Source organism: Centroberyx affinis, unplaced genomic scaffold (genome assembly GCF_046629955.1).
Source record: "Centroberyx affinis isolate AG114_WGS23_722 - 3 ecotype Tasmania unplaced genomic scaffold, CSIRO-AGI_Caff_v1 ptg000335l_1, whole genome shotgun sequence".
Taxonomy (NCBI): Eukaryota; Metazoa; Chordata; class Actinopteri; order Beryciformes; family Berycidae; genus Centroberyx; species Centroberyx affinis.
Genome location: NW_027279010.1, coordinates 601 through 13,907, shown reverse-complemented (window position 1 = coordinate 13,907; position 13,307 = coordinate 601). Strand labels below are relative to the sequence as shown.

General features: G+C 48.0%; 1 protein-coding gene across 1 annotated transcript in view; it reads right to left on the bottom strand.

Annotated features, from left to right (window-relative positions):
* The window catches only part of LOC139641054 (insulin receptor substrate 1-B-like), a 34,146-nt gene extending 23,805 nt beyond the window's left edge, over window positions 1–10,341 (bottom strand). Inside the window, 4 exon segments of the mRNA XM_071515284.1 lie at window positions 4,894–6,711; window positions 6,714–8,082; window positions 8,497–8,798; window positions 10,332–10,341. Coding sequence (XP_071371385.1) covers window positions 4,894–6,711; window positions 6,714–8,082; window positions 8,497–8,798; window positions 10,332–10,341 — 3,499 coding nt within the window.
* Window positions 10,342–13,307: the final 2,966 nt, after the last annotated feature.

Genomic DNA, 13,307 nt, shown 5'->3' with positions numbered 1-13,307 from the left:
ATAAACAAATGAGTGTGCAGACACTTGCATGCAGACACGCTCTCTCTCTCTCTCTCTCTCTCTCTCTCTCTCTCACACACACACACACAGCGTTCCTTTCGGGGATTAGAGACAGCCTTGTCTTGCTTGGTGTGGCCAACGCCAGGTTAGAGTAACAGCGCTAGTGTTACGTAAAACACAACCACGTGGATGGGACATGACCCCCAAAAGAGGGTGACGCTTAGGGCAAAGTGTGTGTGTGTGTGTGTGTGTGTGTGTGTGTAGGAAAGAATGCATGTGTTGTTCGTTGCAACACGGAATGTATAGTACATTGTGCATAAGACAAAAGCGGGACTGTGTCCAACTAAATAAATACTCGGGTGACTACAGCAGTCTGGTCATTTTACGCAACAGTCTGATTAACTAATCAGAAATACTTAATTTAATAAAAAGAAATCTATACAATTGCTGCCCCCAATACTATTGTGCTCTGCAAATACTGTCAATACCCCTTCAGATAGGTTATGTCTCCCATTTCTGACACCCAGCCTCCATTCAAGGAGAAGCGTTCAGTCAGACAGACAGACGGGGAGGTGGGGGGGGGGGGGGTGGATTACACATCACTTCAAATGTCTTGACTGCACTTGACTGCTAACTAACAGAGCCACAGACAGCAGCCTGCGTGTTTGTGTGTTTAAGTGTGTGTGTGTGTATGTGCGTGCGTGCGTGTTCCAGGTTGCTCCAATGACTGACTTTAAGTATGTTTACCTCCTCCTGGCCGACATGACATGGGACTTTGAGGAAGTGAGAACGTGCCAACTGGCTCTCGTGTGCCAGGAGCACAGGTAGCGTTACCGCTAAACTCCATGCTACTGGCAGATTTGAGTCAACGCTATATTATAGTTTAGGATTTTTCATTAGTTTTATTTTTTTTTATATACTGTAGTTTTCTTTCTTTTTTTCAAATTTCAGTTTAGTTTTACTTAGTTTTCACTGTGGGTTTGGTAGTTTTAGTTTAGCTTTTACTTGGTTTCAGTATTTCTGGTAGGGGTGCAATTTGTTTCTAGAGGTACTATAATGATAGAAGCAATAAATCCTACATTATTTTTAAAATGTATTTACATTAATTTTTCAGTTGGTGTTCAGTAAAAATAGCCAAAAATTCTCTACCCCAAATTCATTCATCTTTTCAACCCTGCACATATACAAAAACACAAAAGCTAAAGACATTTTATACATATTTTTGTATTTTATTTTATTTCATTTTACATGTAGACAAGATAGTTTTAGTTCAGTTTTAGTTTTTTCACAAAGTCTCTTAGTTTATTTTAGTTTACAACACTGATTTCATCTTGGTTTTAGTTTGCATGTTTGTCACATGGGACAATACACTGAGTGCCAGAAAGAATAATAGAAAGTCAACTTGTTACACTTTTATGTGTAACAACTTAACTAACTCAATTGTCCTGCTGAGTAAACCCCACCCATCTGTTATTCTAAGTAGGATAAAAGAAACGCTAGGATTAATTTGCTCCTAGAAATTGTGTGTGGGGCTGCTCTAGCAGACAGTGCACAGAAAACACACAATCAGAGATACTGATCCAATTGGTCAGTCATGCATGAGTTTTGTACAATTAGCCTACAGTAAACATATGTAAACATCCCCGACTGTTTCTCTGTGCCGTCCACAATGACAACAACAATGCTCGAGTGATTGAGATTTCTAGGACAAACGGTATTTACAATACTTCACTTGTGTCTTTCATCCAAATCTGGGTCTTTGTCAGGTTCTGAAATAACGGCTTTAGTTTTTTATGCTGCATCTGGGATAAATTTTACATTAGGGCTGTGCATGGGCTATTTTCTGCGTCACAACAAAATACAGGCCTATCTCCGTTTTGAAACTCCATCCTCCAAAGAAAGTGTCCCGCGGAAGGAATGTAAAGGGCTACGGGTTATTTTGAGATTGGCGTACACATCCTTCTCCAGATGGCAAAGAAATAAAATAATTGGGTGGTAAGGGACAGCTGGAAACACATATAATAGAATTCTCTCACATGCTTTTCCTGGAGGAGACTGTGGGAGTGGTGGCTGATTTAATTTGAGTTAACATTTTCTCCTGAAACCCTCTCTAGTTCATAAACTAATGCACTCTGTTCTGGTGAAGGTCAAGACACTCCTCCATTATGTGGGAAGCAGCAACACATACACACATACACACACACACACACACACACACACACACCCCTCACATGCACATCACGATCTAAACCACTGTGACCTATCTAAACTGCCATAAATATCAGATACATTAGCATGCAGACATACACAAATACAGTAAACACACACACATTTCCTGCATAAAGAGACTCAGCCTTGCAGCAAGGTAGAAATACTATATACTACTTACATCATTTTTTTGTATTTGACTGATGTTGATTTTGTTTAATTTCAAGACATTTCACGAAAAATAGCTCACCCTTCATAATGTAAAAGCTGACAAGCTATTTTTACACATTACATATTACATAATCATCGCCCAATAGGATTATTTTTGGCCCCCCGCCCACTGCTGTTAAGTTTTAGCCTTTAGCCCTCTGTGCCAAAAAAGTTTGGGCAAGACTGAGACTCTGGTGCCTGCCAGGGAAAAGTCCCTATAATTACGGCACATCAGATCTTTTAAAAAGCAGGCTTCAGATCCACACAGACAAGATAATTAATTGCTTCTAAACTGTTTTTTTGTTTATAGTAACCCATGGACTGGTTGTCATGTACCATCAGGGCACTTTGGCTGTTCGTGTCCGTCTCTGTCTCTCTTTCTCTCTCTCTCTGGTTGCTGTCTGCTCCACTGCACAGTGCAAACGGGAGACTTCTCAATGCATTACCAAAATCTATTTTTAAAGGTCTCTGCAATCATTTTAAGATGGAGTGAGACACAATGTGAAAAGAGAGTGGGAAGAAAGGCATACAGGCAAGAAGGATTTTGAAAAAAACAAAAATGTGTGGAACAATAGTAAGAGGAGTGAGCAAAAGGGAGGGTAGGAATTTAGAAAATCCATCAGCCTAGATGTTGGATGAAAAAGGAGATGAAAAATTGATGAGCATGAAAACAAGTAATCAAATGGGAAGAAAGCAAGAAAGATTCAAAGACAGCAGTAAAGAAAGAAAGGAAGCAAGAAAGGAAGTAGGACAGAAAGACAGGCATGAAGTGTGGACTGTAAGAGGGAACAGTTTCAGGAGTCCACTAGTGTTGGCTTGGCCCTGCTGAGGCCCGCCAGCCCACCGCGGCACAAACACTCGAACAAAAGGATCATTTATTGGAGGAGGAAAGAGGGGGAGGCGGAATGGGGGGATGAAAGGAGGGGGAACACTGTACAGAGGCATTTGGGAGCCGTGTGAGTGAAACACTGGCCCCATCTCAACATTCACAGCCAATGTGTAACATTCTCCCCCACGCTGCCCCGCTGACGTACTCATGCTAGCAGGCAGGGCCAGAGCCCATATGGTCCCACTGTGGCAGCTAGCTAGCATTTCCACTTAAAATACACACAGCTAGTTGACAATGCCTAAGTCCAGCATCACAGCCCATATTTCCCAATAAAACCAACGTATGGATGCAAGCTGATGGTGCATTTCCATCTGTGGAAATGAAATGAAAACCAACTGTGGAGCACAGTTACGCTACACTCACCACAAGATCCCATGATGAATTTTAGCTAATGCTACTATAAATTCTTCATTAAATGCAACTGTGGGGGCGAACTATGAAACATTTACCACAAAAGCCCCGGAGGTTTAAGGCTAAAACAGCCTCCAGTACAAATCATAAAGAGTAGCTGTGGAAGCTAGCGGTGCTACATAAACAAGCAGGCTTGCCAGGCTGCATTCATCACAAGAGCCCCACTGTGGAAGGTAAGCAAGGCTACTCAGCGTTTTACTGCTGCATATAAATCCACACCTCCATTTAAATGCTGCTCTATCTACTAAAACTGCAGGCGTCTATTTCTTAACGAGCCAATTTAGCGCAGACAGGGGCTCAAAGAGAATGTTTTTCGATGAGGAAATGTCTCACGCTGACCCAGTTGAAGCATTGTTTACATTCATATAGCTGTGGTGGTCCCCCACAGCTAGAAAACTGTAAATGCAATGAAAATGCATCATCTGGCCTTATTGTCCCCTACCACACACACACACACACACACACACACACACACACCTCAAACAGTTACAGCATTGCAGTTACTGTCCATATATCATGATATAAATATGCAAATAACACCTACTACAACTGACCCCCCTGAAATCTACAGGAGGGCAAGGGCATTTTGAGCTCGATCAACTCTTCATATATAGTCAGTGAGCCTGAGTCTGTGGATGCTTGCACAATATTCAAGACGCCTCAAGAGGATCAATACTCATTTCCAAGGTATATTGACATTCATTGATATTCCACTAGGTTGTCTAGACTTTAACGCCTTACAAAATCAAATCTGCTGAAAACTCTGCATAGGTTTTTAGAGCCAAGCCAAGCCCCAGATAAGGAAATTTGCTTATGAATTTTGAGAACAGCTGATCTATATCTCATGCTGTGGATTATGCAGACAGTCATACAAATCAGATTGGTGTCTGCATTCTAATCCGGCGCCAGGTGGGTTTGAATAAATGCAGAGATGGAAAGGGCTGCTCGGCTCCATTGGATTATCTTAAAGGCTATACTTTTCCATTTTAATGATGTGACGGAGTGCATGTAGGGCAGAGAGGGAGCGAGAGAGAGAGACGACAGAGAGACAGAACAGAAGATGGGGGGTTCATAGGAGCTGAGGAGTATTGTAAAAGTATTGTAAAAAAGCTGAGGACAAATGATTACTGAATACAGTAAGACAAATATACCTAAAGGAGAGAGGCAACTCTTACCTGTTCCCTCCTTGCTTCCGTTCTGATGCGTCCGCAGCTCCTCTGATTTGTAGAAGTCGATGCTGGCGTATGTGTTGAGGCTGGAGCTGCTGCTGCTGCTGACTGCGGCGCCCACTCCCCCAACCCCAGAGCCCCCACCCAACACAGAGAAGAGGCGAGAGGGGGTCTGGCTACCTGAGGGCCCCTCCATGCCTGAATGGGGGCTCTCTTTGTTGACCAAGTCCAAGTCTATGTAGTTGAGGCCTTGCTCTGTGGACAAAGCCTGGGCAGCGGGTAGGGACTGCTGCCCAGGGAGGTTGAACTGAGAGGAGGGGTCAGTCACAGCACCGTTCCCCCACAGCATGCCGTCAAAGCCCAGTCGGCGGGCCATGGCTTGGGCATGCTCGGGGAAGAGGGAGGCAGTAGAAGTGGAGGAGGAAGAGGTGGAGGTAAGGATGGAGGGAGACGCCAGGAAAGTTTCTGAGCAGTGTCGCCTGCGTCCCTGCGGGTCGGCCCGGATGACTTTAGCCCCGTGGTCAGGGTTGGGCCCCGGTTTGGCTAGGGGGAAGTCCAGACCCAGAGACAGTCCTGGAACAGGGGGATCTGTCCTGGTGGGGGAAGGGGCTTTGGGCGAGACATTGGATGATGACCTGGGGACGGTGTTGCTATTCAAGCTAAAGGCCATCTCTGTGTAGTCTCCACAGGACGTAGGGGACTCAGCCACTGATGGGACGCTCTCTCTGCTCTCCCTAAGGGCCGCCTCAGCCACCTCGGCGCCCTCTTCACGAGTGCTGGCCATGCTCTCGTCACAGGCTTTGGGGGCATGAGCCAGGGTTGGAGGGGTGGGAGGGGTGTGGAAGGAGGGGAAACCAAGCGGGGTGAGGGAGAGGGGCGATGGGGACGGAGAAGGGCCCAGGTCCATGTTGACATACTCGGAGGCAGCTGGAGGGGTGATGGGGGCAGATGGGCTACGGGAGAGGGGCATGAAGCTCCCTAGGCAGGAGGTTGGCCTGTGTAGGGGTTGCTGGCTGCTAGAGCCATGAGGCAGTGACATGCCATGCCTGAGCCCCCTGCCACGGCCTCCTCCAACCCCAGCCTGGCTGCACTTCTCCCCCTTAAACTCAATGCTCACGTACTCCCCGGGGCTCTTAGGTTCTGGAGGGAGGGGGTTCTCACGGACCCTCGGGAGGGTGTTAGCCTTGGACACGTCCACAAACAGGCTCACTGGTCTATTTCTGGTGTGGCTACCCTGCTTGGACAACCCACCAGAGCCCCGTCTCTGCTGAAGCGCACTCCCGTCTTTGGACTGAGCTCCCCCAGCTGTGGTGCTCACTCCCTGGGCAGCCCGGTCATCGCTTTCCCCCAGGCTCTCGCTGCTGGCTGAGCTGGATGAGTAAGAGGAAGAGGAGAGTGACAGGTGGCGTCCAACCACTGAACTGCCTGCTGCTGGTGGCTCCTGACGCCCTCCCATAGTCCTCCCTCCACCCATTCCCCTATTGCAACCCCCATTGGGCCTTCTGCCTCGGCCGGGCCCCTCTTCAAAGTGTCCCGTGGAGGGGTTATGTTTATAGGACCGGGGCAGGGAGTAGTAAGAGTACACCATCTTGGGGGCTTGCTGTTGAGCATTGGGGTCCAACTGACCGGTTTGCTCAGGAGGCGGAGGGCTGCCGTTTACAGAACGAGCACTGATTGGAGACATGTTCATATAGTCACTGCCTGCCCTGCTATCTGCACTGCCGCTGCCCTCCCAAGCCCCTCCAGAGAGACCTCCACGCTGGTCGGGGGAGCAGCTGCTATTTGGGGACATCATCATGTAGCCGTCGGAGGCCGGTGGGGGCGGATCTGCTGTGGAGGGGACACGCTGTTGTTGGGGGTCATGGCCATGTAATCATCAGTAGGTTTGGACTCTGAGTCGGGGACGGAGACCGCCAGCGAGTGGGAGAGGGAGACTGGCGGCTGAGTGACTCCAGGCAACATGGACATGTAGCCATTATCCACGCCTAAATCTACGCCACCTCCTCCACCCCCGCCCCCTTCACCTTTGAACTCCCCCGCCACGTCCAGGTACCCTCCTCCTCCTCCTCCTGCTGACCCGGCAGCCATGCCAGAGTCTCTCCGTGTGGAGGAGGAAGTGGAGGAAGTGAAGGACTCGCGGCTGGTGCTTCGCGACATGATGGCATAGTCGGCTGAGTCTTCCTCTGTTGGTTCCTCACCTCTGCGCTGCCGCGGGGCGAGTCTCTCCAGGGCCATAGGAGGTAGGGAAGCCCGCTTACTCAGCAGCCTGCGCTCAGCTTCACATTCCCGGCTGGAGGAGCGGCGCAGCACTCTCCTGGTCTGGGGCTGGGAGCCACAGGCAGTTGTTCCCTGTGCTGGTAGGGAGCTGGATGGGGAGCTTCCTTCACTACAGCCTCCACCACCACCGCCACCACGTTGGCCCATTAGGATATAGTTGGCTGCCTCCTCACCAAGGGATTGGCTGCCCATGCTGCCTACAGAGCCTCCAGGCAGGCTGGGTGAAGGGAGGAGCGAGTGCTCTCCAGGACTAGAGCCATACTCGTCCGAAGAGCCGTAGTCGCTGGGTGAGCCCGAGACAGATGCGCGATGGGAGGGGACACGACTGTAGGAGCCAGACCCAGGCACAGCACCAGCAGAAGCCGCCACCCCTCCAAACTCAGAGCCGTGCCCAGAGCTGGAGGAGAGGCTCGGGGCCGGGGAGGGGGCCGGGGTGGAGATGGAGCGCATCAGTCCCAGGGGGGTTTTAGCAGCTGGGGTGGAAGCCGAGCGGGCCGACTTTGACCTGAGGATTGGGGTGGTGGAGCAGGAGCCGTTGGTGGAGGGGCTGGAGCCTGGGCCTGGGAGTGGCGTGGTCCCCCCTACTCCTTCATCTCCCTTCCCCCCGTCGCTGGCAGTGCGAGACCTGGGGAAGCTGTGGCGAGGGGTGGGCGAAGCATTGGCACTGTTGCCCCCTCCTCCGTTGTTCACCCCTCCAGGGGGCTCGGTTCGGGGTCGGCGGGTGAAGCCCACCTGGCTGGGGGGCGGGTTGGGGTGGTGGCGGCGTGAGGGAACACTGATGGGGTTGGAGGCAGTGGCGCCTCCTCCTGGGCCGGAGTTGGACTGGGACTTGCTGCGCTGGCGGAACTCTTCACTCAGTGCCTTCATGGCTTCCAGCAGGGTTTCATGCATGTTCTGGGCCACCACCGAATCATCCACCTGGGGAACGACACAAACACCCTCTCAAACAGTAAGCTCAAATCATGGTTGTGGTCAGTGCAAAATACAGTTGTGAAAAAATCAAAAATTCCAAATCATTTGAGAGAATTTGAAGTGAATTTGAATTTAGAATTGAAATTTTAATTCAAAATTCTCATAGGAAACAAAATTTCAATTGAATTTTAATTTCATTCAGGGAAGCTCAAATACTACTTCCTATTTGATTTTCAATTTATGCTCGATCCCTTTTTGGACGTCATTTAACTACAATTGAAAATCCTGAATTGACCACATTACACATTCTTTCACTTTGTTGGTTATAAACTCTCAAGCTTGGTGGAACCCTCCCATTTACTATTCATTACCCAGTCAACATACTTCCACCCTAAAAGGGACCAAAAATTAGAGACTTACCTGCATCCAGAACTCGCCTGGGCCTGTCACGGCAGAGCGGCCCACCTCCACGAAGAAGAAGTTCTCCGAGTGGCCGCAGCGCCGCACATTCATCAGCTGCAGCACCACAGCAGCAGCGTCTGAGTTGAGCTTGACAAAATTGACCGTCTTGTCGGTCAGGCAAAGGCGGTAGATGCCCACCAGGTTCTTGGCCTGGCCCAGGCCCTTGGGCCACACTTTCACCTGCCACACCTCTTTGAAGGCTGGTCCGGGATTGGGCACCCCATAGTCCCCCGCCGCCCCGCTGTCTGTGGGGGTCTTGCCTTGAGGGTGGGGGTGGGTGGGGATAGATGAATACAGGAGAGGTACAGGAGGGAGACAGATGGAGATTGAAGAGTTGTTTAAAAGAATAAAGGGAGAAGGGGGAAACAGGTGGGAAGGAAAAAAATGAAAGATATAATTAGAGTGGGTAGAGAGGAAAATTTATGAAGAACATTGGGCAGTACAACCGTTGCAACTAAGCACTAACATGACCTTCATGCATCTGTGACCAAAGGGAACGGCAGGTGAAAGCACCACTATTTACCTGTTAGAAGAGGGCAAGGTACCTTTATTATGTAAGCTCTGCTGATATTGGGCTTTTCAGAGATTTTTGAACCAGATCTGAGTTCAAGCTGAGCATGCAGCAGCTTGTGAGACCGGCTCACTACACCTGCATGTTCCACCTCGGGGTCTCACTCGTCAGCCACACACACACACACACACACACACACACACACACACACACACACACACACACACACACACACACACACACACACACACACACACACACACACACACACACACACACACACACACACACACACACACACACACACACACACACACACACACACACACACACACACACACACACACACCTACCTGTGTGGAAAAACTAAACTGTTGAGAACCGAAGCACCGCAAAAGAATGATGACTATGAAAGAAAATGGAGAGCCCGTGGTGGAAAAACTAAAGAGTGAAACAACTTGCAAAATGCTTAAAGAGTAAATCTTCCCGAAACCAAAGTGACAACATGCAATCCCAATGTACTTAAATGGGCCAACATTTTTGAACTTATTACACCCATAACTATGGAAACCAAAGAGCCAGAACTCTAATCCTCAAGAGCCATTTTCTGGAGCTGCATGCTCTACTGACATTTAAGGACTGGCTGACTTTGTAAACTAATAGGTGTCTTATGGTAGGAGTATGGGCAGTCCACTCACCTTTTGTATTAGCTATTTATTCTTTATTCAGACAGTAGGAAAAAGTACTGAGGCGAAGAGACAGGAGAGAAAGCTTTGAAAAAGATTTGATTCTAGGCTAGTGGGTGCTTACAAAGGCAGGGGACTTAACTACCCGACAGTCTCTGGGCATTTGTTTGGTGTTTTAATTGATAGTATTGTTAACTGATCTGAACCAGGAAATGTGCCCATTACCCCAGAAAATTACCCTAATACCATCATGGTGTCTAATTCATTGTCAGCAGCTCCTGAAATTGTCTCTGAATATCACCAATTAAAGTCTAAGCGCTCTTATTGAGAGCCACAAGAGACCTCTTCACTGCACAGCCCAACATCATAGGAATACCATGACTTGAATCATGTCTTAGGGTGGATTTTTGCTTTTAAGAACCACCCTAAAATTCCCCCTGGCCATGGCCCCTTTTCTCCCAAGCAGCCTACCATTTTCCTCAGCTTTCACCATACAATTGCTAGGTTGGATAGGTCTGTGCATGACAACTCTCAATTCACACATCAGTCAACTTGATGACAAGACACAAGAGACAAGCCTCTATGACTAAGCTCACCTGGTCCCATCATGGGAACAATGATGTTCTTTGTATAATAACGGTGAACTTGAGCACCTGCTTAATAAACCACTGCATCAGCCATATTGGAATATTGATGGGTCCGATGACTTTTCGACAAGTTACTGAGAGATCCCCAATCAAGGTAATAGGTCAAATTTTCATGAAGCATGTGTAGTTTTCTACTATAAGCAATATTTTCGATCCTATCGGGCTTTGAATCAAATTCTCTTTAATCACAGTGCACACTGACCACTGCATTACAAATATATGATTGTATGCCTGCCTGCGATCCTTCTACTCCTGTGCCGCCGCTGCAAATCCTACAATGACAACCATATGCAGACGAGAAGCCTCAGCACACACAATGGACGCCATACTAGCCGAGCTTCGGTTATGACAAACATTTCCCCAAACCCTTTTCCCAAAACCTTTAGGCTAGTCATAGTTGCAAAAGTGGGAGAAGTCTCGTGTGTCTGTCTGTGTTCTTCTAGATATAGTTCCCCAAACCGGAGGATCATCCGCTGCTTAAAGGAGAACTAGAATAGATGTTCTGTTGAAAGGCATGAAGCCTGTGGCTTAGTGGCTGTGTGTGAGGAGGCACTCCCCCTACATTAGATGACTCATTCAAGGCCACGCATGACTATTTCATGTACTGCTTTGTGTGTGTGCGAGAAGCTGTGCCCAAGAGGTCCCAGTTGCTGACTCGATTTAGATTTACAACAGGAAGAGATGGTTTTGAGATTTTACAGTGGGGACCAAGGGAATGAGGGACTACACGAGATTGCAGAGAGATATCAGAGAGAGAAAGAAAGGAGAGAGAGAGAAGGGCCTGGTGAAAGGAAAAACATAAAGGAAAAGATTATTTTAAGAGTGCTGGTATTGAACAACGGGCCAGATTAGATGCTATATTTATTTTTAAACTTCTTCATCAAGCCACTGCTTCTTACCAGACAAAAACCCCTAAATCATATCTCACAAACTGAGATTGCCACACTGCATCCCTATTCCTTCAAGTGTGTCTTTCCGTTTGAAGAGCCCATTAACTTGTCTTGAAGAGAGCACAAGTGTGTTGTTTGTTTGGAGTACAGTGCATCCTTAAACCTCAGCTATGCCCTCAACAGCACTTACACACAAACACCTTTGATCTCAGGGCCACCAGGGCTGCACACACTTAACAGCAACTCTCAGAAGCACTGAAAACCTTTAAGAGGTTTTCCCGGCATCATAATCCTATCCGAGGACGGAGTGATTTCCACCTATCGAAGCTTTTCCGTGGTTACATAAGGCTAGGCTTGATATTGCACGGAGCGGCATGAATTATAGATTGTCACTGGCTTTCCTCCTCGAGACCTTCATGGCAGTGTGGGGCTGTGAGAGAGCAGCGCATTTTCACTTTAGGTGATCATCCGGTCAGCTTCCACGCACCAAAATACACCAGCATGATGCCACCCGAATGCAACATAATGAACCCTCAGGAAGACACACACACAAAATGGCAATGTAAGAGGCCCTTAGCAGGAGATGAATATGAGGACTGAGCCGGACGTACATGAAAGCAAAACACACCTGGAGGCAATGAAGCGTCTACGGTAAGCTTGAATAAGGGTGATATGTGTGGAACAACCTTGCTTCAACCTTCAATGAGGGAAATGTGCATAACCGGTCAAGGGCTGCATACAGGGCAACTGTATTTATTTCAATGTTACAGTACAGTATTTCCTTTTAGAGCAACCCGAAAACAACTTACACTGCCTTATTCACGCTCCAGTTGTTTACTTCACTTTCATAACCACACATGAACCGACGGTAACTTGCAGTTTTACATGTGGCTGGTGGATGGCGACGGCCCCGGCCAACACTACTGTCTATTCATGCAGTTTTATTTGCTGTGCTCGAACTACCTCCCTCGAGACGAATATTAAGCCTTAGTCTAACCCCATGCCTTTCTCTACTGGGATATTAAATTGGACTTGAGCTATTGACGTTGAGGCGGCGCAGTCTTCCCCCGGCCTTCTTAATGCTGTCACTCTGTAAGGGTGTGTGTGTGTGTGTGTAGAGGGGGGAAGGGAGGGGGGCATAGCGGTGTGATATTTACCCCTGGGGCCCCCAGCTGCCTGCTGGGATACTGACAAGCTCTTCCTTCAGTGACCTACTGATTATTGTTATGTTGTTATCGCACAAAGTAGGTCTTCCATAGGGGGTTTTGGGGTATAGCATGGATGTTACAGGCTGTTACCCTCGCAACGACGCAGGATAGGGGGAATTGTTATTGAAGCCCTGCGCCTACGGGATGGGGGTGCAGTCCTCGTGTGATGATTCTAGTTGAATTAAGACTGAGCTTTAGGATGTAAAGCCACTAATGTTGTTTTAGCGCTGAAACGGCACCAGCCAGGCGTTTCCTACCTTCTTTGCATAGCAATCTTTAAGTTACGGTCAAGCAACAACCACAACGTGATAAATTTCCATGCAAAATATCTGGCATGGTTTTTAGATTTTCTCTGCATCAGCGGGGAAAAGAAATGATCAGAAACTTGAATGATCTGAATTTATAGCAAGTTCCATAATAAAATCCCTCCTCTTAGTTAGCTAATGCAGCCTGTAAATCAGGGAAAGCTACTCTGGCAATGAAACGTCTGGCTCGCACGAGGTTCTGTTTCAAGTTTCTGACCTCATTGCCCTAGCATGCCGCGCTGCTCCATAATACGCCTCTACGCTGCAGAGAACGGCTCGATTTCTGAGGGCTAAAACCCACTTTTTTACCCCCTATCTCAGCTATCTTACCCCCTATACCACCCCCACTGCCATACCAGGTTACCAGGGTGGATAGATGTGAGACAGCTGTGTACTCTTTGTGTGTGTGTGTTTGTGAGAGAGAGAGTAAGCCGCCCAGTGCCAATAAAACAGTTGGTCTAATCTCTGTCTGCCATGTGTACCAGTTTTTGGCTTTTTCTGCTCCATATCTACTCCCTATCT